The sequence below is a fragment of the Falco peregrinus genome, chromosome 1 (genome assembly GCF_023634155.1).
Source record: "Falco peregrinus isolate bFalPer1 chromosome 1, bFalPer1.pri, whole genome shotgun sequence".
NCBI classification, from domain to species: Eukaryota; Metazoa; Chordata; class Aves; order Falconiformes; family Falconidae; genus Falco; species Falco peregrinus.
Window position 1 is genome coordinate 58,906,646 of NC_073721.1, and position 23,594 is coordinate 58,930,239.

At 42.3% G+C, this 23,594-nt stretch overlaps 1 protein-coding gene and 1 long non-coding RNA gene across 4 annotated transcripts; one reads left to right on the plus strand and one right to left on the minus strand.

Moving 5' to 3' along the window:
• The first annotated feature begins 174 nt into the window (after positions 1-174).
• On the plus strand, positions 175-6,272 carry OIP5 (Opa interacting protein 5). Of its 3 annotated transcripts, XR_008748721.1 has the most exons (6): positions 192-507; positions 680-746; positions 1,491-1,613; positions 2,087-2,168; positions 2,449-2,578; positions 3,542-6,272. XR_008748721.1 is itself a non-coding variant. In XM_005231557.4 (5 exons), exons 1-5 carry the CDS (start codon positions 201-203, stop codon positions 3,632-3,634), a joined length of 672 nt encoding a protein of 223 aa, XP_005231614.3. In that variant the 5' UTR covers positions 199-200; the 3' UTR covers positions 3,635-6,272. The 3 variants fall into 3 exon arrangements, 1 of the variants encoding a protein (XP_005231614.3); XM_005231557.4 differs by lacking the exon at positions 2,449-2,578 and having other exon boundaries at positions 199-507; XR_008748720.1 differs by lacking the exons at positions 2,087-2,168; positions 2,449-2,578 and having other exon boundaries at positions 175-746.
• Positions 4,592-23,335, minus strand: LOC106112094 (uncharacterized). The gene is made up of 5 exons (XR_008748723.1): positions 23,206-23,335; positions 17,950-17,986; positions 17,153-17,384; positions 7,045-16,369; positions 4,592-4,606 (listed from the first exon to the last, which is right to left on the minus strand). It is a non-coding gene; the product is annotated as an uncharacterized LOC106112094 (long non-coding RNA).
• Between the last annotated feature and the right edge of the window lie 259 nt (positions 23,336-23,594).

The following is a 23,594-nucleotide window of genomic DNA, read 5'->3' on the forward strand; positions in this document are numbered from 1 at the left end:
CTACAGAAGCCACCAACGGCGATGCAGCCAACGAGGTGTGGCTTTCTTTTCAAATTCGATAGACGCGGACAGCCCCGCCCTCCCCCGCTGGATTGGGCGGCGGAACGGCTCGGTGCCGCCCTCTTCCCAATAGCCGCGCGCTGTGAGGATTGATGCGGCCGCTGCCCAATGGAGACCGGAGGCGTGAGGCGCGTGCGCCAATGGGGACGCCGGCCGGGCGGGCCCCCGTGGCGCGGGAGGAGATGGCGGTGCGGCGATACCTGCAGGACCTCTTCCAGAACGTGCAGCTCCGCGACTCGGTCACCGTGGAGCGGCCGCTACCCGCGTCCCGGTCCCAGCCTGAGTCTCGCCTGCCGCCGACTGGGGACGCCGCGCTGTCGTGGCGGCCGAGACCGCTGCCGAAGGAGTGCGCCGTGTTCCAGTGCCGCGGCTGCCGGGCGGTGCTGGGGGACTCGCTGCAGCTCTGCGCGCAGGAGGAGCGATGGCTCGGCCTTCTCGTCTGCTTCAGTCGGTGCCCGGCCCCTCCTCCCTTACCAACACCTTTCCCCTGCCCCGGTCCCGACCCCCCTTCTCGCTCCCTTCACCCCTGGCCCCGGGGAGCGGGTGCCAGCCCCGGGGCGCGGAGTCGCGCAGGCCCGGCCGGGGCCCTGGCCCTCAGCGGGGCTCCGTTTCCCCTCAGGAGTCACGAACGATGTGGTGTGGGAGGACGAGCTGCTGGTCGGCCTGGAGGGAGCCCTGCTGGGATGGTGCGTATGGAGGAGCCCTCGCCTTGCCCCGGTAGCGCGGGGGGCGGCCGCGGGGGCCCGGTGCCCCTGCCCGCCCCTCGCACGGCGGCCCCGGCCGGGACCCGCCCGCCCCGGCGCTCCCCGGCAGCCCTGCCTGTGAAGGAGCAGCGCCGTTGGGCGCTGGTTGGTGTCCGTGTGCGTGCGGAGCTGCTGCTGCCTGCAGTGGGCAGCCGGCCGGGTGACCCTGGGGCTAGTCGGGCGGCAAGGGCCTTTCGGTGTCACCTGAGGGCCTAGGGAACCCGCAGATTGTTTAAATGATGTTTAAAGGCCGTTTTACTAACTAATAAGGGATGGGAACTTTTAAAATATAAGACTTGCTGTGGGGGTTCTGGGGGATTTTTTTGCTTTCCACCCCCTGCCCCTCTGCTTGAGGCAATAGCCTGTTTGGGCTGGAGGAAATGTCGGGGGCCCAGGCGGTGCCTTTCCGCCTCTGAGCTGTGTAGCCTCAGCAGCTCTGGGATAGTAAGATACGTGTGTCCTCCCTTAATTGCAGCTTCACATATGGCAGAGATTATTTCTCACACAACGTGCCCAACTATTTACATGTGCGTTCTCTTTGTATCTATAGTTTCTTTAAGGAGAAACCATTATTATGTCTTCTTTTGCCATCCTAACAGAACTGAAGATTTGATGTCCTCTGACAGGCATGCAGTGTCTGGTTTCAAAGTGTCTGTTTAATAACGTTTCCCCCCCTTCTCCTTTTAGCGCTTACAACGAGTTATCCTGTCGGTTGTGTGGCATGTCCGTGGGCTTTATTCTTTGTTCTGCCTCCACTGACCTGGTGTATCTCCGAGGCTTCTTCTGTTTCTTCAAGGAGAACATCCTCTGGTGAGTGTTCTGTGTTCTTACGAGCAATGATTTTACGGGGGTTTTAATTTACTACAACAGGGCGTACAACTAATCTACAACTAACAAAAGTGGCTTTACTTTTCACTGAGCGTGTTGGTATGGGATTTTAATATCCTCTATGTTTATATTGTTTGTGTTGTCATGACTCAATTTGATTTGCCTTGCGCTTTGTAAGTGTCCTCATGTAATGTCAAGGTTTCAATTTAGTCGTTTGTAATACTGAAATCATCAGTTCCAGACTCACTTAGCTAATGTAAGGTATCAGAGTAGTTCCATGGTAGACTGAGGACTTGACTTTTTATGCTTTAAATATTTTCACAGTGTATTGACTACTTTTGGCAACAACTCTGCTTTTAAAATCATCTTAAATATCTGCCTAAACAATGAATGCAACTACAGGGGTTTTAACTGGTTTTCTTGGGTTTTTTTCCCTTTCTCCTTTTGTTTTCCAGTTATCTCCTAAAAAAACAAATGGTAATAGAAGCTTCTAAGGTGTATTTTCCTGCTGTGACCTTAAAGAAACAAGTGTTGGAAGTAAGGTTTCTACATTAATTTCTATGGAAAATATTTTTTAAATGCTGATATTTTTGGATATTAGTCCAAAAATATTGATACAATTACTTTTTTTTAAGTGCATAAGATGGAGAAAATACTGACTTATAAACACAGTGACTGACTGATGTGTGAGACATGCAGAACATTCTCTAGGACCACTTATCAGCAAAACATACCGAGCTCTAGCTAATTTTCTGGCAAAAGCGTGTTATGCTTTTATCTCTACACTTTAAATGGTTCTTGGTTTTTTTCTTTTCAGACTTCACCTAAGTATTACTACTTGTGTTGTCCCTAGAACTGATGATTCATGTTGAAGAATTATTTTTTTTAAAAAAAAAGGCAATTTGTTAATTTGAATTGGATTCTAACCCCGTTGTATATATGGCTATGTAAGCTCAGAACAGCATGGCAGTATTTAGTTTCAGAAACAACACTAGAACCTCCCTCCTTTTTTGGTGTTTAAATTGGATGTTCTTTTCTGTAATTTGGTTAGTCATTGTCTGAGTAAATTGTCTATCCCATAGCTCAGTTACTGTGTGTAGGAGGCAGCCAGTGTATCCAGTATTTATGTGCTTGCTTGTTCCATACTCTTTTTTTTTTTTTTTTTTCTTTCTTTCTTTCTTGTTTAGTTTCTGGTTTAAGTGTGGAAATGGACCTGTGACATGTTTTTTCCTCTTCAAAGTCATCTTCCAGTGTCTTACCATAAAATCAGAGTGTTTTTATAAGTCTAGTGAGGCTAAAAATGCAAAAATTCTATCCAGGCAAGTCTTCTAAAGCTGAGACACATTTTTTCTGAAGTAAAATAATGGTAGTACTTCATTGCAAACACAAATTATGTGATTGTGGAGAGTTTGCTTATTGACTAGAACAAGTGCAAGAATCTGCTTTTTGAGACATGCCAGCAGGATTTTACTCTTGTGATTTAGATGTGTTAACCTCAACCCCAGACTCTGGAAATGGGATTTTTGAGGGACCATCCACATCTGTTCCCTTGCTAACGATGAAACAGTCTGTCCAGATATTGTCAAAAAAGGCCTCTGGCTGCGTCAAAACCTGTAACGAGTTAACTAGGAAAGATTGGATTGATGATAGTGAGGCTCCAGTAACCCTGTTTCCTTACGTAGACTATTTCCATGCGTCTCTGAAAGGGGTGATGCTGGCACGTGTTCGTCTCTCTCTCTGTAGCGCAGGCCTCTGGTTTGGGCTGTACTAGACATGCAGTATAGAGATTAAAGCCCAGGATAATTTTCCGTCTTGAAAGTCAGCTGCTCTTTAGCCACTGGAAGTGGGGTGCAGCTCATTCAAAGATCTAGTGTTAGGACATTTTCCTCTAGTTTTAATTTCTCTTCTAGCTGAAAAGAAAGATTGTGGACCTCAACATTCGCCTAGAATTGCTGATGAAGAAGTTGAAGGAACTAGAACAAAATAAAGTGGCAGAACGGTAAAGCTCTGCATCAGTTGCAGTTGACCTACTGCCAGGATAGTCGAGGTCAACTAATATACCATTTTCAAGAACTGCCGGAGTTGTTTCTGCATCGCTGTTGAGTGAGTTCATTATGGTGAAATAATGCACCAGAACAAGTTTGAGTGTTGATCTGTCACTTTATCTACTTACGGAAAGAACCGATGCTTAATTGCATCCCTTCAGTCTAAGGGGAACACCTGAAAATCTGACATACTGAACTTATGCTTGGAAAAATCAATAGCTCACCCATGCAGCATATCGCTCTCTGAGACAGTATAACCGTGGCTTTGATTCTCTCTAATGACTTCAGGGGGAAAACAGCCTTTGAAATACTGAAGTCCAGCTTCTGGAACTATACAAAACATACCAAGATGATGATATTCGAGAGGAGCTATTATAAATGGGAAGTTCTTGTCCTACCTTTCAATATAGATACACTGTTAATGGCACTCGTTAGCCACACCTGGTATGTGAGGCACTGCTGAATGGCTGCCTGATTGCTGCTTTTAGGTTTGCTTGTGTGTGTGGCCTGCAAACGGAGCAAGCTAGCACAGTGTGTGTAGTGCGTGAATCTGGATGGCACGACGCGAGCTGGAGCACAAGGGTTTCGATTTCAAATTCAAGGGCAACCCTTGAACGTACATGTGCCCGCCAAGTCCTCTGCAAGTGCGGCCCCATGGCTGCCCAGGACCGAGCCATGTTCTGGCAGCTCCGTGAAGCTGAGGCTGTGAACAACTGCCTTTAACAGATCCGAGCCTTCCTTGCTAGGGCTGAAGCTGTGAAACCAAGGAATAGTCGTTTCTTCTTCACTTCTGCTCTGTCATGGGAACATTGCTCTGCTGAAGTCGTGATGATCTGCCTGCTGCCTTCACTTGGCCAGTCAAGATGTTTCATAAAAAATACCTAATGGGTGCTCGCTGGCGTTTCTCTGTGTTGAACGGGTTCCAAACATCTAGGAAGTAATTTGATGGAAAAGAAAGAACATTACTTACCCCTTGTTCTTGGGACAGAGTATCTCAGATTCTTGTGAGCTGGGAAATTAAGGGTCCTTTACTCTCCTTTTTGCTGCCTGAACGGTTGTTTTAAACCTTCCATAAAGTTTAGCAGTTGTCTGTGGTAGTCTAGGGGGGGATTGTATTTACCTGATCAACTTAATTCCAGTGAGGCAATTTGCTATTCCCTTACTTCTACTTCCGTATAGGATTGGCTGGTTGCATGCCCCATTGCTGCTGATGCCAGTACTCCCTCTATTTCATGGTCTTAATTGTTTTATTTGTAAAAAACCTCTTGTAACGGGCTTGGAGTAGAGGTGACAGAACTCACAGCAAGGGACCTCAGAGGCTTTAGGTGGGCAGCTGGTGCTTGCAGTACTACTACTGACTGGTCACCACGCTGCCTCTTGATCCAAGAGTTCCAGGTTGTCTGTCTGTTCTGATGGAGCGGTAACATAGAGTGTCAGCAGCCATTCTGCAGGGAGAGGGAGGGGATCTTTCAAATTCTAATACTATATGCTATCTGAATTAATGTTTTACGAGTTTGAAGAGTGTAAGTGCAAAAATACAGTGCTTTCCCATGACAGCTAAATTCAGGGTATGAAAAGTAACTACCTGAAGTAAATGTTACATTCCTGAAGATCAGTTTCATTGCCTGTAACGATAAATGTTATTTCCTCTAAAATGAGCTCTATCCCAAACCCTTAACGGCAAGGTTGTTCTTAACAGTTTTCACTGTATATGCATGTAAAGTTCAGACTTGCTGTTATTTGATTATTTCATTATTAAGAAGGAAGTTTTTAAGGTGGTGTGGTGCAATGACTTTTGCATTATGTTTAAGGGGCTGTTGGTCATTAACTGGGGTCTTGTGACTTAAGTTCATTTTGTGCAAACATCTCCCCTTCTCTGCTGAATTTTTTCCATTGTATAAATTCACTTTGTGTTGCTTTTAGAGCTCTTTTGTTGTCACATCAGTCTAAGAAACGTGATTGATAACAGCACTTACTCACTTTTGCCCTTTTATTCTAGTTTCTGCACTGAGGCTGTTTCTTGCTGTACATATACTTTTCATCTATACCATGTATAATAGTGCTAAATTGGTTTACTCCATTTAGCCATGTGTCCACCCCTAAAAGATATGTCAGTTATGAAGTTTTTTATATTATTTTTCAGCTGTAAATAAACTTTTTAAACAAATTTGTAAAAAGCTGAAATTCAGAAATGCGTATTGTGCAGATTGCTGATAGCATCATGTGAGTCCTAAGTCCACTTCTTTTCTGTAGATTTTGCTGAAAAAGACCCATTGGTTTCTCGTGCTTGGGTCCTGGTTCATTATGCAGCATTAAATTAGCGGTTCCTTGAATATATTACTTAGCATGAATTTAAACAAATAAAGAGTATGTGCTAAATAACAGAGGGCAAATTTGTAAATGACATTTCTTGAATCTTTGGAATGGGGGACCTGTGCTCTGTTAAGCTATGGTCCTTCGTGTCTATTTGCCAAATCACATGTTTTCTTGGTGCTGCTGCCTGGTGTAGCTGCTGACGCTCAAAGCAGCGCAGTGTTCTGTCCAAGTTCCGTTTTAAGAAGCAAGCCACATAAAATAAGTGCATTACCTTGAGTAATTTGAGATTAACGTTTACTGAGAGACCAGTTTAAACCTATGGGTGCATTTTAATTTACGTGGTAATTATAAGCTTCTATTCCTGAAAGATTCAGCATTTGATCCCACAGCCTGCCCCAGATTCAAATTCCTCTTAATCTATAACTGACCAACAAATACTCATTTTTCTTATGCTAGTGTAGAACCTGATCTCTAATGAGGCATCCTGAGAGACGTGTTCTAGCTTTAAGTGCAGCCAGGGGAGGGATGGATTCTCTTATTTAAATGAATACCAACCACTTAGAAAGAAAGCAAATCTCAAGGTCAGGCCACCATAGGTCAGCTAACCAGCAGCTGTCTTCTCTGGAATCTGAAGACAAAAGCAACTAAAAAATGGAATGTATTAAGGTGGTTGAACAGGCTACTGAAGTCGTGCTGGTACCCTTCTCTAAGCTGGCATAAGGGTTAGCAATCCCGAACAGGTTTTGGAAAGCTCGTAGCAGGGACGGGAGCTTCTGCTTCAGCGCTGTCATGAGGTGGTGTCATGCTGTGGCGCTACAGCACTTCCCCGAACTGCTTTCAGCAACTGCAAGGGAAGTTGTGCCCCCCTGCAGGCTCTGACATGCCAGCCGCAGAAGGAATTTTTCAGGAACATAGTTGCCAAAACTAAACAATCCATATACATGAAGTTCTTCTGAGGGGCTTATTACTTTTAGGCAAACTATACAAGCAACAGATGCTTTCTGCTATGATGTGAAACAACCCTTGGTGCTTTTCTCTGACAAGTTGCCCACCTTAGTATGAGTGGAGAAACAATTTTTTCTTCAGTTGCCTTCCAAGAAGTCAGAGCTCTGGTGCCTGAAGTCTGCTGGAACCGCTGGACCCAAAGCAGATACTCAGCACATGGGAGTTCAGCTCCAACAGTTAAGTTTCAACAAAGGTACCGCCAGTACTGACACATCTCAGGAGCGGAGCGTAAGGGAAGCTGGTTCATGTCTTCTCAACAAATGACGCATCCAGTTTTAGTGCATTCTCAGCCTGTGCTGCTTTATTGCTAAAAAAATTTGTGTACAGGTGCAGAGTTTCCAAGTTCATTTTTAAACAGTTCCTCTTTACAGTGTCAAAAGAATAAAATCTTATTTTGAAATCCTCAAAGATGCATAGATATAAAAGCAAGCTGCCTTTTGGAAAAACATCAGAATTTGCAGGGAGACATTCTTTCACTGTTACCACATAAAACATGTGTGCAATGGGAATACATAGTTTCTAGCGACACCAATAATTTCCTCCACTAACCCATGTGAGCATGCCATCAGAAGTTCAGTATAAGTATTTTCTAGCCTGTTTTTTAAGTACTAAGGTAATTTTTAAGAATCTGTAACTAATACTTCTCCTTTGCAGTTACATCATACTTTTCAAAAGGGGGATATCTCCACAGACATCCTGAAGTAGCTTATTCTTAAGAATTTACATCAAAGGAAATAAGCATTAACAAAGGATACAACTGCTTACTCATCACACAAAAGAAACACATTTAACAGGGTTTAAACCAATGCAAAGTGTTCTAAAGAATACCTGGTAAGAATTAGGTGACCAAGGTTAACCACTGGGCTAAACTGGTTTTACAAATTCCCTTTTTGCTCAAAGGATTTCATCTAGTCTAACTTCTGATACCATAAAATAGTTATCTTCTAATATTCCTGTTTTCACTTGGCAATTCTGGTATATCTAGAAAGAGCGTTCATGAGAAAAAATGTAAAACCCGTTCTAAACCCAAGTCACGGTGCTTTATGGATGGTTGGCTATGAAGTACGAACAGGAGTTAACTTGACACACAATTTCTTCCTCCAAGACACTTCCTCTTTCTAACTAAGAAACAGGACTGAGCCTTTGTACACGGAGAAATGTTCTGCACAAGTTAAACCCACCTACAAAATTAAGCTAAGATAGAAGTATGGAACTCTGCAGTAACAAGCTAGTATTCTACATGTTTGAATACAAGATTAAACTTGGAAAAGTATTAGTGACGTAGGCTATGCCACACGTTCTATGTGATTTTCAAACTGCCAGCAGAAATTCACTGCATTACCCACTAAAAGACTTGGGAAATATTACAGAGAACACACTAAAAGTTTACAGAAAGATGGCACCCAAATTCCCTTTTATTCAATAAGTGAAATAAAGAAAAAAAGACTTATTGCAACCTGTGTTGCAGAAGATAAAGACCTTCAGTGATCAAATCTCATTTTCTGTTTTTAAAAATCTCTTCAAAGAACTTAAAAAATACACAAGATTACCAGTATTTTCAGGTTCATTCCTGCAGGTGCCATTATTGCTGGCTGGTACCAGTTATGCTTCAGTACAGCTGCCTATGAGGCTAGAGAGTTACCTGAAAATACTGTCTATTAAAAAGCTATTCGACACCTGAAAGATATGTACTGTGCTTATTAATTTCAGTCTTCTCCAAATAATTTCTCTCACCACACCCAAACTTAGTACCTACTGTCTGGCAAATACTACACTCAATTTGAGTCTGTGGTTTCCGTTACTTGGTTTTTTGTGTTGTTTTGTGTTTGTTTGGTTGGTTTTTTTCCCCACCAGTTGCTCCCCCCTGCATCTTGTAAGAAACTCTGCACCCTTTTCCTTGCTACAGCTGCAGCAGGTGAGAAACCTCATCTCGCCCCCAAACATGCTTAGTTCATGCCCTGCTTTTTACATGCTCAGGGCACTAATATGAACCAGACAAGAGGTTATAAAGGCGAGTTCTGCGGATCCTGGTTCCTGATTTACAGTTTTGGTGCCATGCTTCTGTCCCTATCTATATAATCTGCCCCTTTCTCTACAGAGGCAGCACATTCTCTAAAAAAACAGAATTTGAGAATCAAAGCAGGAAGTTCAAGCTATTGGTATATTAATTCCTATTGCTTCATTATGTATAAATGCATATCTCAATTTACTGGTAATAACTACATTACACTAGACATTTTGAATCATGCATAATTAGAATACTAGCTCTAAGATTTGGTTTGTGGGCCTGTGCCGCTTTCCTTCAGTTTCTCCATGCAGTTCTTCATGCCTAAGGCATTACAAACTAGCTGCCTTTCATTTGAATGGCACACACACTTCTTTGGAGGGGAAGTGGAGAGAAGCAGACAGGATTTACGTAGGACACACTAAACAGTATGTTACCTTTTCTCCTTAACCTTAGATGTTGTAAAGCCTTAGGGAATCTGTCTATATTATAACCTGGGACATAGGCTCAGAGACAGAAACACGCACTGACATCGTGAACACCGACACTCTCTACAACTCAGGAGAAAGTGTAAAGCAGACTGAAAGGGAACAGACATCAGAATCCATGGTTAGTATTCTGCACTGTTAAACAAGACAACCTGGTCCAACTGCCAGCTTTTGCGTGCCTGTTGCAGCACTACAGGGGCAAAATGCTGGATCATTCATTAAAAGAAATCCAATGGAATCTAACTTAAACTGCCATTATGCAGCTCTGTACCTGAACAGCAAGCAGGATTATTAGTTTTGGGGGAAGACCAGACAGTTTCCTAGGGATGCAGGAAGCAGTTATTTCTAAGACTGGATATCCATCAAAAACTGTTCTCTTCCATATTTTTCCCTTCTCTGCCCAAAACCAGACACTGCCAGCTCTTGACAATGTAATCCTTGTGTAATGTGTCAGTGTCCTGATGCTCGGTACAATTTCTTCTCACTCACTGTCAAGGAGTCTTTGCAAGACATTCGTTTTTGTCCTAAATTTGATGGTTATCCTCAGTTGCAGAAGGTACAATTCCTAAAGGTGCAATTCCCAACACAAGTACTGGCTAGATTGTCTGCAGCAGCACTACTGGATATGGAAACAACATACGCTTGTATCATCTGGGTTTAGTACTGCTAAAGGAGGGATGACAGTACTGGTCACTACACCTTTGATAGCCCACGCTGAAACGTGGTAGCATCTCGCACTTCTACTGAAGTTTTAGAAAGAGCGGAATCAAGGGGGCTGGAGCAGAAGCCATGCCATAGTACAAGAGCTGAAAGGCAAAGGGATTCCTTTTGTTGCTGTCAATAGCAATTTCTAGTCTAGTAGCCCACAGAATACAGATCATTATAAGAAGTCTGGACTGGGAAGAACATGCAGATAGCTTGCCAGGCTGCATCAGTCCTGATTTCCTACCCCTCTTTCTCTGAATGAATAAACCCTTGAAGAATTCTGTTCAGCGATACTTCTGAAGTATGAACGTGACCATGGTTTTCATCATTATTCCATAATTATGTAAAATGTACTTGCTGACCACAGACCAGAATAAATTTCTAATTTCTCTAATGTAATGAGATAACAATCAAATTAAGGTTCCCTATGGCCAGCTTCTGATTTTATCAATAATTCAATAACTGGAATTTAAGCGGATTACAACCTTCCAGATCAATTAGCTTTTCATATGCATATTACAGATTAGACAACATTTAATTTAGGCATTCTCACGCTTATCTCCATTACTTTATACTGTAAAAATGCTCACAGCCCTCACAGACCCATTACCAACTTATGGAGAGCCAAAGGGCTTCACCTCCATAATTCTGAAACATTAGAAGCCTCCGTTCAGCTGTAAGTTGCAGTCCACATTACTTCAGCTTTCTAGAAGAAATCCAGCCAGCCAGAGCTAAACCTCTGATGTAATAATTCTGTTCAGAATACATTATTATCTGTTGGGCTGCATTGTCTCAGTAGACTACATACCTGCACTGAAAACAGTGTCAACTATGGACATTTTAGAACCCCTGTAACTCTTTCATGTAACACTTTTGATAGTGAATACTTTGCTGGGTGCAGAGGCTGCAGCTGTAGATCAATAACCCCCTGTGTTACCACAACCTTCATAGGACTGTCCTCTGCAAAACTTCAGGCATCAACAGAAATCAATTATGGTCTGAAACAAAGCGTTTAGCAAGGCTAAAATTATTTTTTGCTGTGAAGTAACATTTTTAGAATTCTACAATTGTTCTTCAGAGGTACAAATGACTTGAGTGTCAAGTGTTCTCTGATTTTTTTAGATTTAAAGACCGTCTCAGATCGGTCTTTTTAAACAAAGAAAACAAAAAGTACTTCCCACAATAAAAGCTTCTAACGTCAGGATCAGGTTCTCTTCACAGTCCAGTATTTGGAAGGGTTTAGTTTCTTCTCAGAGAAACAGAGCAAGTGCTAGACTACAAAAAAGGAATAAATATAGAGAAACTTCAGCTATCCTTTCAAAAAGAATTGTCTGCCCTTCCCCCAGCACTCATTGACAGTGCTTCAGACATGAAAAGCTGATATTTGTTTTCTTGTATCAGGTTCATTAACTAAGTAATCAAGTGCCAAATTCCCTCCAATGAGAGGAACATAAGAGGAATTCACCCATCTTCTCAGGAAGAGACTCTTCATGCAACTCCCTGCAGCACAGAGCGCCACAAACTTTTTTGGTTATTACCCACTTACTCTACTGTACAGTCTTGCTAATGCAAGTTATTTACTATCACATGCAGAACAGTTATTGCTACTAAAGTTCTATTTTCTTATTAAATCATCTTATGGCTTTGTTTGCATCAGGGATTCTTCCCCCTACATACTGTGCTATTTTGCATTCCAGTTTCAGAGGTATTTTTCAATTGATTCTCCCAAGCACTAAACTACTTTATTCAATGGTACAGCTACTTCCATTTAGAACTGAATCTAACTCTCTGCACAGGTCCCCCAGAGCTCTGCTGTAAATGGCCCACCTGTCCAATTTTCTTGTTAATGTATTAGATACAGAGGATTGGTTTTTTGGGGCTTGTTTTGTGGTTTGAGTTTGTTTGGGTTTTTTTTCCATGTTACATACATGAACCCTTCATGGATTACTGGTTTTGCACCAAGCACGTGCTTCTTGATTAACCACTTTAGAGATATATTGTATCAACATCACAAAACCAAGCTACCCATTCCCTCCCTCCCTCCCTCCCCCCCCCCTAATGGCCATTTACACGCAGATCTCAGGAAAAAAAGATGCAGTATCCTCTCTAAACTGAAAGTGAATTTTGTTCTTGCAAAAGAGAGAAATGAGTGAAGAGCAACACTGGGACCAAATGAAATACTTTCTCCTAGGAAATCAGAGAATGCCATCCACAGAGCATTGCACAACTCAGGAATCATACCAGTCTCTTATTTGACCAGTCCAAGCTGCCCATTGAGTGCTAAATCATTTGGACCTCCCCTGGTCTAAACTTTCCTTCTGAAAAAAGCAGAGGGAGAGGCAGAAATTATTAAAATCAAACTTAGAGCTGGAAAGCAATACTGGAAGTTACCTAAAATACAGGATAGTGAATTCTCAATCATACAGGGGTGGGGAATCTCTGATCCATAGGCTAGAGATAGCCTGCTGCACAGATAGAGCCTGCAATGTTGTTCTTCAACAGCTCTTGACTTTATCATATTCTCTCTCATTATTATTAACATTAAGATGTATGTAAATGCAGGATCCACCAAAGATGTTAAAAGATTCAATAGGACTTCAGCCAGAAAAGGTTCCCCATTCCTGCGATAATGAATAAAAGCCTTCTATGCGTAACTGGCAGATAGCATTTTGCAACCATTAACTTATTATATAATAAGGATAATGTTTAACCAGTTATAACAATTATATATCAGATCTGAAAAAAAAAATACCTAAGAGATTTTGGAAATGATCTTAAGGTAGCAGAGATGCGTACAAAATGCACACGAACTCCTTAGCGTATTCATACTTTTTTGAGTATATCACATGATGGGTAATAATAAAAAGTGCTGCACGTGGAAGAAAACACCTTCGAAAAAGACTAAAAAGAAAAGAATCCCACTGAAAGAGATGAGAATTCTAGACGTTTACACACACTAGCTTACTATTGCAGTTGGACAGATAGACTAAAACCAAAGTCAACTATGATTCTATGAAGCCCGTTAAGTGAACGCATTCCATTTCTAAAGATAGCTTTGCCATTGTCAAAGGGAGGATACTGCATGTTTAGACCACATTTGTGACATTTCTATTGTATCCCTTCCAGTGTTAATTACATTATCATCACTGTTTATTAATAAATTTGTCACTCTGAAATTGTAAAAATACTACTAGGCTCATGCACTGATCCTAACATGGCACTACAGTTTGCTACAAAGCACTAATGCTTATGGAACTATACACATCTCAAAATGGAAGACATTGGTGATTTTGTTGTTTTCAAACAACTTGTAACATCATTTTGTCCACAAGTATTAAAATATATATATGTATATATATATGATCTATTGCACATGCCCCTTGTTTTTGTAATCTTTCACATGGGAAGATTTCCAACCAACACAGAGAAAAAGTGGAGCAAGAAAAAGTAAGTAGGCTGAGGCAGCATTTCTAACACAGCAGTTTTATAAAGGTGCTGGCCAGAAAGGTATGGCAATGGGGTCTTCTGGGCATGCACTATTGGAGTATTACTTCTGTGAAAGCCACAGATCCTTAGCCTTGCAAAAATACTATGTTCTGAAATTAAACTTGAAAACTAATGTTATTACGCTGTCATGGATAGGAGTCAGGGAAAATCAGCAATTCTGGTTTTTTGTTACAATGCAGGGTTACAAAATATTGAAGATTATTCCTGTGGAAAAAGAAATCAAACAGCTGCAAGTGTCTACTCTCTAGCCAGACAAATGTCTTTTGTACATGCCCACAGGAAACAAAAATAACTTCCTGTCCCCCAAGTATTTTGTCATCAAGCTGTGCAAGAAAACTGCTAGCTCTAAAGTCAGAAGGGTAAGTATGGGCAGAAGGAAGAAAAGGAAATGCCCAGACCTAAAAATCAGATGTTTTTTATACCAGATAACTCCCAACCACTTATAATCCTATGATATTGACAGTATTTTCCATCACTTAGAGATGGATCCTGCTTCTACAGACATCTACATTAAATCCCACTGGTTTTAACACAAGGAGGCCCTAAAAGGAAGTGTGCTTTTTTAGTTGCCTCCAAGGCCAGAAAATTCAGACCATATTCAGCAAAGAAATCCTATGTTCTTAAAAGGAGTCAGGCCAAGCTGGTGGTCACCTTGTCAAGATCAATGTAACTCTTACCACACAGCTCATCTCAATGTTACACACAATTTTAGTGCACCTCTCTGCTCATTACAGCTGGCATTACTGTGATACGCAGTGTCTTGCCCACTGCTCTTCAGCTTTACATGTCTGATCTTTTCATTATGAAAACAAAAACCAGGTAAAGCTGTCATTAAATCTTATCGTTACAATGCAAGTCTAAACACAGACCTAACCCTACTCCGAAGATTAGGATCAACATCTCCTCTTGTCCTTACTCTGCTATGGAACTTGGTCCCATAATACGTCACCACATTTTAGATATCAGAATGCTGCCCTTGCAGTCTATCATTAAGATTTAAGAAGGATTTCAATTGTTGGCTTTTTCAGCCACGTGCAGGCTGTCTGGCTCCCTGCAGCAGTTTTCTAAAAGGAAAACCAGAACTAAACCAGAAATCTAAAACAACCACCCCCCACAACCATGCTATTATCTCCCAAACCCTATTAACAGAACCTATATACCTTTATTTGATCCAGGTTTGAAAATATTATTTTAAGCTATTAAGCCACATTTTCTAAATCAGAAGCTTGGAATAAGGTGCACTAAGAAAAGCTCCAGATTTGAAGTGGAATAGAATACATATCCCAGTTCTGGGTTTTTTTTGCCAAGAAATCTTACTTGTCATATACAATACCATAGCAGGGAGCACATAAACAATACGCTCCCATTTGAGAATGACAGAAAACACCCTATATAATCACAAATGATGGAGACAAAGAACCTTGTGTAAACATAAGAACAACAGATTGCGCCTTAGTTTGGGAAGAAATAAGAGGAACCAGAAAAAGGCTTGTCCTAAGTATTCCTGCTCTCTCTCAACTCACCCCTCTTACGTGGCTAACAGGCCATTCCCTTGGGCCTGTTTCTACCTAGATAATGGAAACATACAGGTCATCTCAGTTTTCAATCACAGAAGAATCAAAAAGCTGATTCCATCAGCAGTATGAAAAGCTGAAACTGTGCCAAGGAAGCTGAGTGGATCAACTGCAAGTTTACGCCTCTGGTCTCTTCCATCCCACCAAAAATTAATTTCTTCAATAAAGAAATAAGTTCTGCCCCATCTCTTTTACTGCAGAATATTTTTGTTCCTTTTGCTGCTAAGGATTCATAAAAAGCCACAGAGAGGGAATGATTTAACATAAACCTAATCGTTATCCTGTTACCACAGAGGCTTTTAAAGCTTCATTTTTCTTTGCTAAAAATGAAATGGTGCAGAGTAATTTCTCCTTCTGGTGAAAGCTCTTCATATCCAGCACTTACATAGGTTTACACATGCAAATATACATATTGATCACAGACTGGGACAATGCATTTACACACTATAGACAAGGTGATTCTGCATTTGTTCCTGTGCATTAGCTGCTTTATGCAAGTTGACATCAAGACATCTATCTACACAGGCAAGCCTGGGTCCTGGAGCAGAAAATACCTGTACGGGATGTCCCCAGTTGATTGATACCTCATGTCAGAGCAGAAAATATGTTCTGGTTTTCCTGCTGCAACTTTTCATACAGGTCAAGACAGTTTGGCATGCAGACACTTTATCTGCTAGGAATTCCAATATGACACAGTGAAGTACCTAACCTTCCTAAAATGAAGAAGGAGATACCAGTGAAGAACACCAGCTTGCACTTGTATCTGATTGCAAAGTATTTCTCATTTTAAAACAGAATGCAGAAAGCTGGATGAAGAGCTGGCACACAAAACATTTCTTCAGGGAAACAAATGCTGATTTCTGTTACTCTGCTTTCGAGTTTTGATAAAATGGTGGAGCACTTCTGTGGGAGAAGTCATGTGGTGAATCCAATGTTGGGTGAGATGGCTGAAACTGGGAGTGGAGAGATCTTTGTTCGTTCAGCTCCATGGAAGTGAAGGGCAGGTTTTTGCTTGCTAGAAGAGAAACATTCACATCCCGCAGCTTATGAGCAAGCAACAGAACCACCTTTTTCTTGAACGTCAGGAGAGGATCTGGAATCCCAAAATAAAAAAACCAGATGAGGTAGTTTAGGAATCAGAATAAAATACATTTCACATTAAAATGCCCACTGGCTCATTACTTTAAAAGCCTGACTCTAACGGACAAAATCAGCTGGCTTCACAAACCACAATAATCCCTTGCTCTTTAAGATTTTTTATCTTAACTGTACACGTCCACAAGCTGGTTAAGGAAACACTACAGAAATGCGGAACTATACACTCACTTGGAAGCAATGCACCTAAAACCAAACCAGTGTTAATTAGCTATGGGGCTTCTTAACTATGGCTCCAACACAGAGCATGACAATGTTAGGTAGCACCAGAATGTACCCTGAACTACAAAACTGTCAGTGCTGCAGAGGAAAAAAGCACTTAGGCAGTTGGAAGATCACACAGATGATGTACTTATTTTTACTCATTTCTCGCCACTTATCCACAGTGTAGACATACTTCAATACCTCATCTTGTCACTGATCTCCTGGCTTTTCATCAGTGACACTCACTTGGTATCACCTAGTCACAGTAGCTGTTAAGACGTGATTTTTTTGCTTTAAGTTTGATGCCAGCCTGGGTTGGAAGGTAACGTGGGTGCACTCCTGCACAGCTAGTGCCAGAAATGTTTATTATCATTCTCCTGTATTACAGTGAAAGATGTGAAAGAAATTTTTTTTCTTTGGTTTCTCTTTCTCACATACAAGAACATGAGGATATGACCTATTTTCTAACCCCTTCCTCTCTTTTCTCTGTCTGTATTTATCATCTTATTCCGATTACCTTAACCCTTTAGTTGATCAAGTTCAGAAATAATCTTCCAGTGACGATTTTCAACTCATATGTTAGAAGCAGCAGGTAGGTCATGAAAACGGAGATAAGAGTGTGGCTCGTCATCATTTTCTCTCTGAGGCACTCAAATATGTCAGCTGATCATGAGCTTGACCATCCATGCTCACACTGTTGGGCAAGTCTTATTCTTGTTATGAAGATGGGGAAAAGCAGACCTGGAGAGCTGTAACAAAACATGCCAAAGGTTTGTGACAGAGCTCAGAACACAATATAGCACTCTGTTACCTTAACTACCAGAATTTCTTTATTTCATTCACTGGGAAAAAAAACCCCAAACAACCAAAACCAAAACTCCAGAAGTTGATTGCCATTCTTAGAAATTTTGAATGAACTTTTTTCTGTTTGATAATTGACATGCAGTTATGTTTTCTTCCAGTCACATTGTTTAACAAATACAATTTTTAGGATAACTACTCCAATACAATTACACAATTCATGTCTCTCAGCAGAGCAAAACGACAACATGGGACAGGAATTTTACAACTATAAAAGCATTTATTCTTCTTAGAATACATAGTTAAATTGAGCTTTCTTTCAAGCAAAATCTAAGCTGAAAGCTGACACTGTGGCAACATTCCAGTTCTCTGAAAGTATCCTATGAAAAATTAAAATCTCAATGACTGATTTCTTTGGACAGAAAAAAAAAAAGAAAAGAAAAAACCTAAATCAACCTAAATCAAAGAAACTTGACAATTTTAGTATCTAAATAACCTTATGGCTTTACTCACCATTATTTTTGATCAATCCACATTCTCTTCAGAGAGCCTAGAGAGAAAGTGATGAACAAATGAAATTAAATTTGCATCTAGGAAGCAATTCAGATCATGCATGATTATCTGCATGAGATACACAAGATTAGCGGTACCTTCCAGGAACCAGTTAACATTTTTAGACATTCTACAAAAAACATGTTGATGTCACTTTTCAAATGATCGTATCCACCCGCCTACTGTTTAAGGGAAAGGATAGTCAAGTGAATTGGGCCCAAGTATGGAAGACCCAGCACAGGAAAACTTTAACTAAGAACAGGCTGGGGAGGAAAAGCAAACACCCAAAAACATGCCTGAAAGACTTCTGTTCAGAAAGCATTCTGCTTCCTGGAGTAAAACCATGCATGTCAAGCATTCCACAGAATGTAGTTTACACAGTCCTGAACTCCTTTTTGTCCAGGAATCTGTTGGTTTCCACTTAACTGAGAACAGCCTACAGCCCATGCCAAACTGACTCTACCTGGAGCATTAAGTACACACCGCTACTGAAACAATTTTTAATTGTGCATATTTTGAAGATAAATGACCTTGTTAGGGTAAGCTACCATCAACAGACACATTTCACAGGAACTGAGATGGACACAATTTCAGTTTCCAGTAGGGCAAGAAACTCTCTCCTGTTAATAACAAACCGCTCCCAACAGCAAGGAAGCATAATGACTGTTCTCAAGGATGCTGAGCTGACAACCTAACGGAAAGAATAATGGATTGTAAGCAGAACTATCTCATCACACAGAACTTAAATTATTAAAAACTTCCAGTATCCTCACCAAAGTATTACTAGCCTCCACACTCCCGCACAATGCAGCATTTCTGCAAGCACCAGGGACCCGCACCTTCAGAAAATCCGCAGTCATCAGATAATCCCTAGCGCTGTATTTCTGGGCAGTTACTCCATTCTCATGTTGTCAATTCTGACCCTTGCTACACAAGTCCTCCCTCAAGAACCTGTCAAGCACTATGTGACTTTGAGAGATAAAGGAACAAACAGCAAATTAATCAGAGAACAATTAATTTGACAAGGAACAGTTATCAGAAACTCTTCCAAACTTATATATCATAATGGAAACAATTCCCAATGCCAATCTTTGAAAAACTGGGTTTTCTATCACTTATTTTAAAGCTACAAATTAACCAAACTAAATACTAAAGTAAGTCTTATTATAAAAAAGCAGCAGGTGACACTTAAAGCAACTCATACAAGTGAATAATTCATCCAATACTGAAAATCAGTTGGCTTTAACCAATTTCTTTTTTTTTTTTTTAAAAAAAACAAACTTCACTGACTTTGGATGCCCCAATTTTTAACTACTCTGCTTGATATACTTTCTATCCCATTTTCATACGTTGTGTGGGAACAGAGTTCACACTAGTACCAACAGAGTTTGCAAATGCAACTGGATATAAATCAAAGCTATTAAAAATTAGCAGTCACCGAAGCTGATGGTGACAATATCAACTCTACAGTTAAAAGCTAGTGGAAATTATGAAGGGGGGGGGACGACGGATGACAGACCAAAAGACTGCTTTTCTTGTTTCATACCTTACTGAACATACAATCAATTGATCTGGAACAAGTAATATTTGTGAAAACTGAACATTATATATATTAATCCTTTTATGTTAAGAATTCAGAAAATATTATTTTAATTAAAGTTTTTACCTATTTGGGGTTTTTTTTGCTGTACTGTAACTAAAGATTAGTTTCCGCGAACTTTACATCTCATATTCAGATAGACAGCTTCTTGGGTACAGGCAACTAACTTCAAGAATTTCAAAGCCAAAAAGAGATGAAGAAATAGCTCATAAATAAATTTACCAGCAGAACTGCAATATTTGTCTTTTCATATAGAGCAACATGTTCTATTACCAAAGCATCAATGCAGGGGTGGGGGGGAGAAGTCACTGTTCTGACATGACATAATCAGCACACTGGAATTGGAAATCATACTAAAATGAATAGTGTACAGCTAAACTACCAAGATTCACCCCACCCCTTGCACCCTGTTTTAAGGTACCTTTAGTTTTAGTTACACTGGTCAGCAAAAATTCAGATCCGTCAGATCTGGCTTTCCAAAACACTACCTTTCTCCCTCTCACTCACACAGAGATGCTCCAGGAGACAAGCAGAATTAACAGACATAGAAGATTATTAGCCCTCTCTTCCCTACAGCCCAAGAAATAAGTGAGGAATGAAAGATCTAGAAACAGGTTTATGTAGAAAGACCAAGACACAAAAACTGGAAAGTAAAATGTGGTGGAGATGTGTGAAGATACAGAAAGCAAAATTAAGCACTACAGATCACAAATTCACTAAGACCTTTCCTATGTCTTAAAAAGCATCGATTTTAACCTGGAAAGCTGATAATGACAAAAGCTTAAATCATAAACACAAAATACAGTAGAAGTAGCTTACAGTCCTGCAAAAAAAAAAATAGCTGCCTTTGTGCTTCTTTCACTTTCTAGGTAAACTTTTAAAAAAGGCATCTAGACCCAATCTATGAGGCAGTGTAATAAATAGAAAGGCTAGGTACTGGTGTGACTGGAGAAAGGTAAGGAACATACAGCTGGAACAGGCCTCAAAAGGGCTTGTGTTAACGGCACCCAGGTTAGCAGGTCAGCCAGACCTCAGCACATCCCCCTGCGGTTTCAGTTTCGGAAGACACCCAGATCTGGAGACAAAGAACACTGATAATCCACAGAATGGGACAGGGTAGAGACACAGACCACTGTCACCTCCAAAAGGGTACACAAAGGCGTATCTGAAACCTAGAGTGGTTCCCAACCTAGGAAGAGGCCAGAAGGCATAAGGATGTGCCAGCTGATGTCCCTTGTGCTCTACAAGGGATCCTGGACTTAGCATCTGGACATGAGCAACACAGCGCCAGACTGCTGCACACACAGCTTAAACACCCCTGCCACAGCGCCTGGCTGCTGGTTAGACACCTTAGGCACTGCACGTATTCTGCCACTTTAAGAGATTGCCAGCCTGAGTGTTTTGTTCCACTTTGTATTCTAAATAAAACCACCTTCCTCTCTGGTGAGGTTTCCAATGGCTATTTGCTACATTGCCGTTACAATCTTGTAACAGTACCTCCTACAGCAGCAGAGAAAGGAGGGAGGACTGTTGTACAGCGGGCTTTCTACTCCATGATACACACACCACAGTAACATGCTCCTTGAGTGTACTCAGGCAAAGAAACATCCCTTCCTCTGCACGCTATTTTAGATAAATCCTCCTCCTCTTTTTTTTTTTTTAATCCTCCAAAGACTGCACAGGCCCTCGCATCTTCCATTCACGTAACCTCCGGCATGTCAGGACTAGTTTCAAACACTCTTCCTTTTCTAGTTTCTAAGAATGAACGTGGGAGGTGTTCAAGAGATCCTCCAGACTCTTCACAGACTCAGTCAGAATTTTTAGACTTAGCTGGCCCACAATTTTTGACACGCCTGTGTCACACAGGTCACCATTGTAAGATTTATAGCCAGTTCATGCAAATCTTTACTGTGTAGGCAAGATCGTAAAGCAGTGCATATAGTTGATTTGACATAAACCGGGGTAACCAAATACTCTTGAATTTTTTGTTTGTTTGTTTTTTAAGATACTACTTGCCACAACTCTTGTGCATTCGAAGCAATTAAGAATAAATATTAATCCAAATTAATTTACTTACTGCTAAAATAGTGTACAACTGAAAGCTGATCGCTTATTATTCTTTTAATGATAACATAAAGCAGAATTATCTTTAAATGTAATATGCCAAAGGCAAATCTCCAGCATACTGTAACAGATTGCGCATGGGCATGTGTAAGTAAGAGTATTCATCAATAGCAGCACACTGTGCCTTAATGTTATGTTGCTCATAAGCTGCTATTACTGTTCCTACATGAATAATAAAACACGTGGAACTGGTAAAGTGTGCCTTAGGAAATTTTTCTCATAAGCAGCTACTGCTTTCAGAAATAGTTGTGACAAACACACTTGTTTGGTGAAGGAACAGAAATACAACTACCTCATTAGATCATGTAAGACAACATGCCGTATCTCCACAAGGTCTAAAGCTGTGCTTCTCATTTAACCACTTCAGTTTTTTACTTTTAGCTAACATGAACACTGAAAGTGTGGTCACTTAAAATTCTATGACAAATTTGAGATTTAAATAATTGTTATCAGATGAAGAACATAAGGAATCTCATGCCAGTGACAGTAATCCTTGTGCTTTCAGCAAGACGTGTTCCCCCCCCCCTTTTTTTTTTATTTAAACAAAGTACCATTCTACATTACAAAATACCTCCAATAATTTTGAAAAATTCAGGGGTTACCTGACCTGCACGTTACCAACGTGGAAAGGAGAGAGTTTTTATTAAGTTTCACACCTGTAAAGTCCTTGTCACCTGGTTATCAACAATCACATGAATTCATAGGCTATAATCCTCTCCACGAAAGTTACATTGCACTGCAGATTACTTGTACATCCTGGTTTTGCCAAATGACTCGGAAGCCATCCCCTTTGTGCGGCCATGTGCCATTAAGACATAAAGGTATCAGAAAAGGATTTAACTGCTTAGTAGAGTAGCAAAATCCACCTAGCACACGGATCCCACGAATAACCATGCCACCAGACGACTCACTACCATCAGCCAGCGCAACCAGCCAGGGCTGCACCCGCGGCGGCGATGCAAAGCCTCATTCCACAGGAGGCCCGGCGGCTTCCCCCCGCCCGCGGCCGGCCGCCGCTGCTCGCCCCAGCGTGGCCCCGGCCGCAGGGCACGGCGGTGCGGGGGGCGGCTCGCTCTCCCCCAGCCACCTGCTACAGCCCGCTGCCGCTCCCGCCGGGGCCGCGGCGCGCCCTCAGCCCCAGCCCTGAAGTTACAGGGAAGCGGCCCAGGTCCCAGCCCCGCGCCCCGGCGCTCGGGGCCGCCCCAGCGCGGAGACCAAGCGGCCGATTGAGGCAGGCGGGGGGCGGCCCGGTGAGGCGACCGGGCGAGTGTGGCGGCCGAGCGAGGCGGGCTCACCGGCCCGGGGCGGCGGCGCAGGGCCGAGGACACCTCAGGAAGCGGCGGGCACGAACGTCCCCGGGCCCAGCCCAATCACGGAGCAGGACGGGGAGGCGGGTGCGCGGGCGCCCGGGCCCAGCCCAATCAGGGCACGAGCACCGGGTCCTGGTTGGGTGCGGCCGCACGCCCGACGCCGTTGTTCCCCGCCGCACTCACCTGAACGCGGCCGCGGCCGCGGGGCTGCGGCCGGCCCCGGCCCCTCCGCCTCTTCCTCTCACTCCGCCATCTTCCCCTCCTTACCTCGGCCAGCCGGCTGGGGGCTCGCAGCGCCCAGCGACGCCGGGCCCGCCCACTCGGCCGCAGGCCTATTGGGTGCCGCTCCTACGCCATCAGACGTCCAGTTTTGGCAGCGATTGGCCAGCGAAGCCGTCCGTCACAGAGGCTGGCCTCCCGCCTCCAAGGCTTTCCTTTCCGATTGGCCCCGGGGAGGGCCCACGCCTGGAAGGGGATTGGCTGAAGCCGCGCGAACAGGGCCGGCCAGGGGCGAGGCCTCCGGTGACCTCCAGAGGAATTTAAAGGAGCCGCTCGCCGAGCGGTACGCGGTG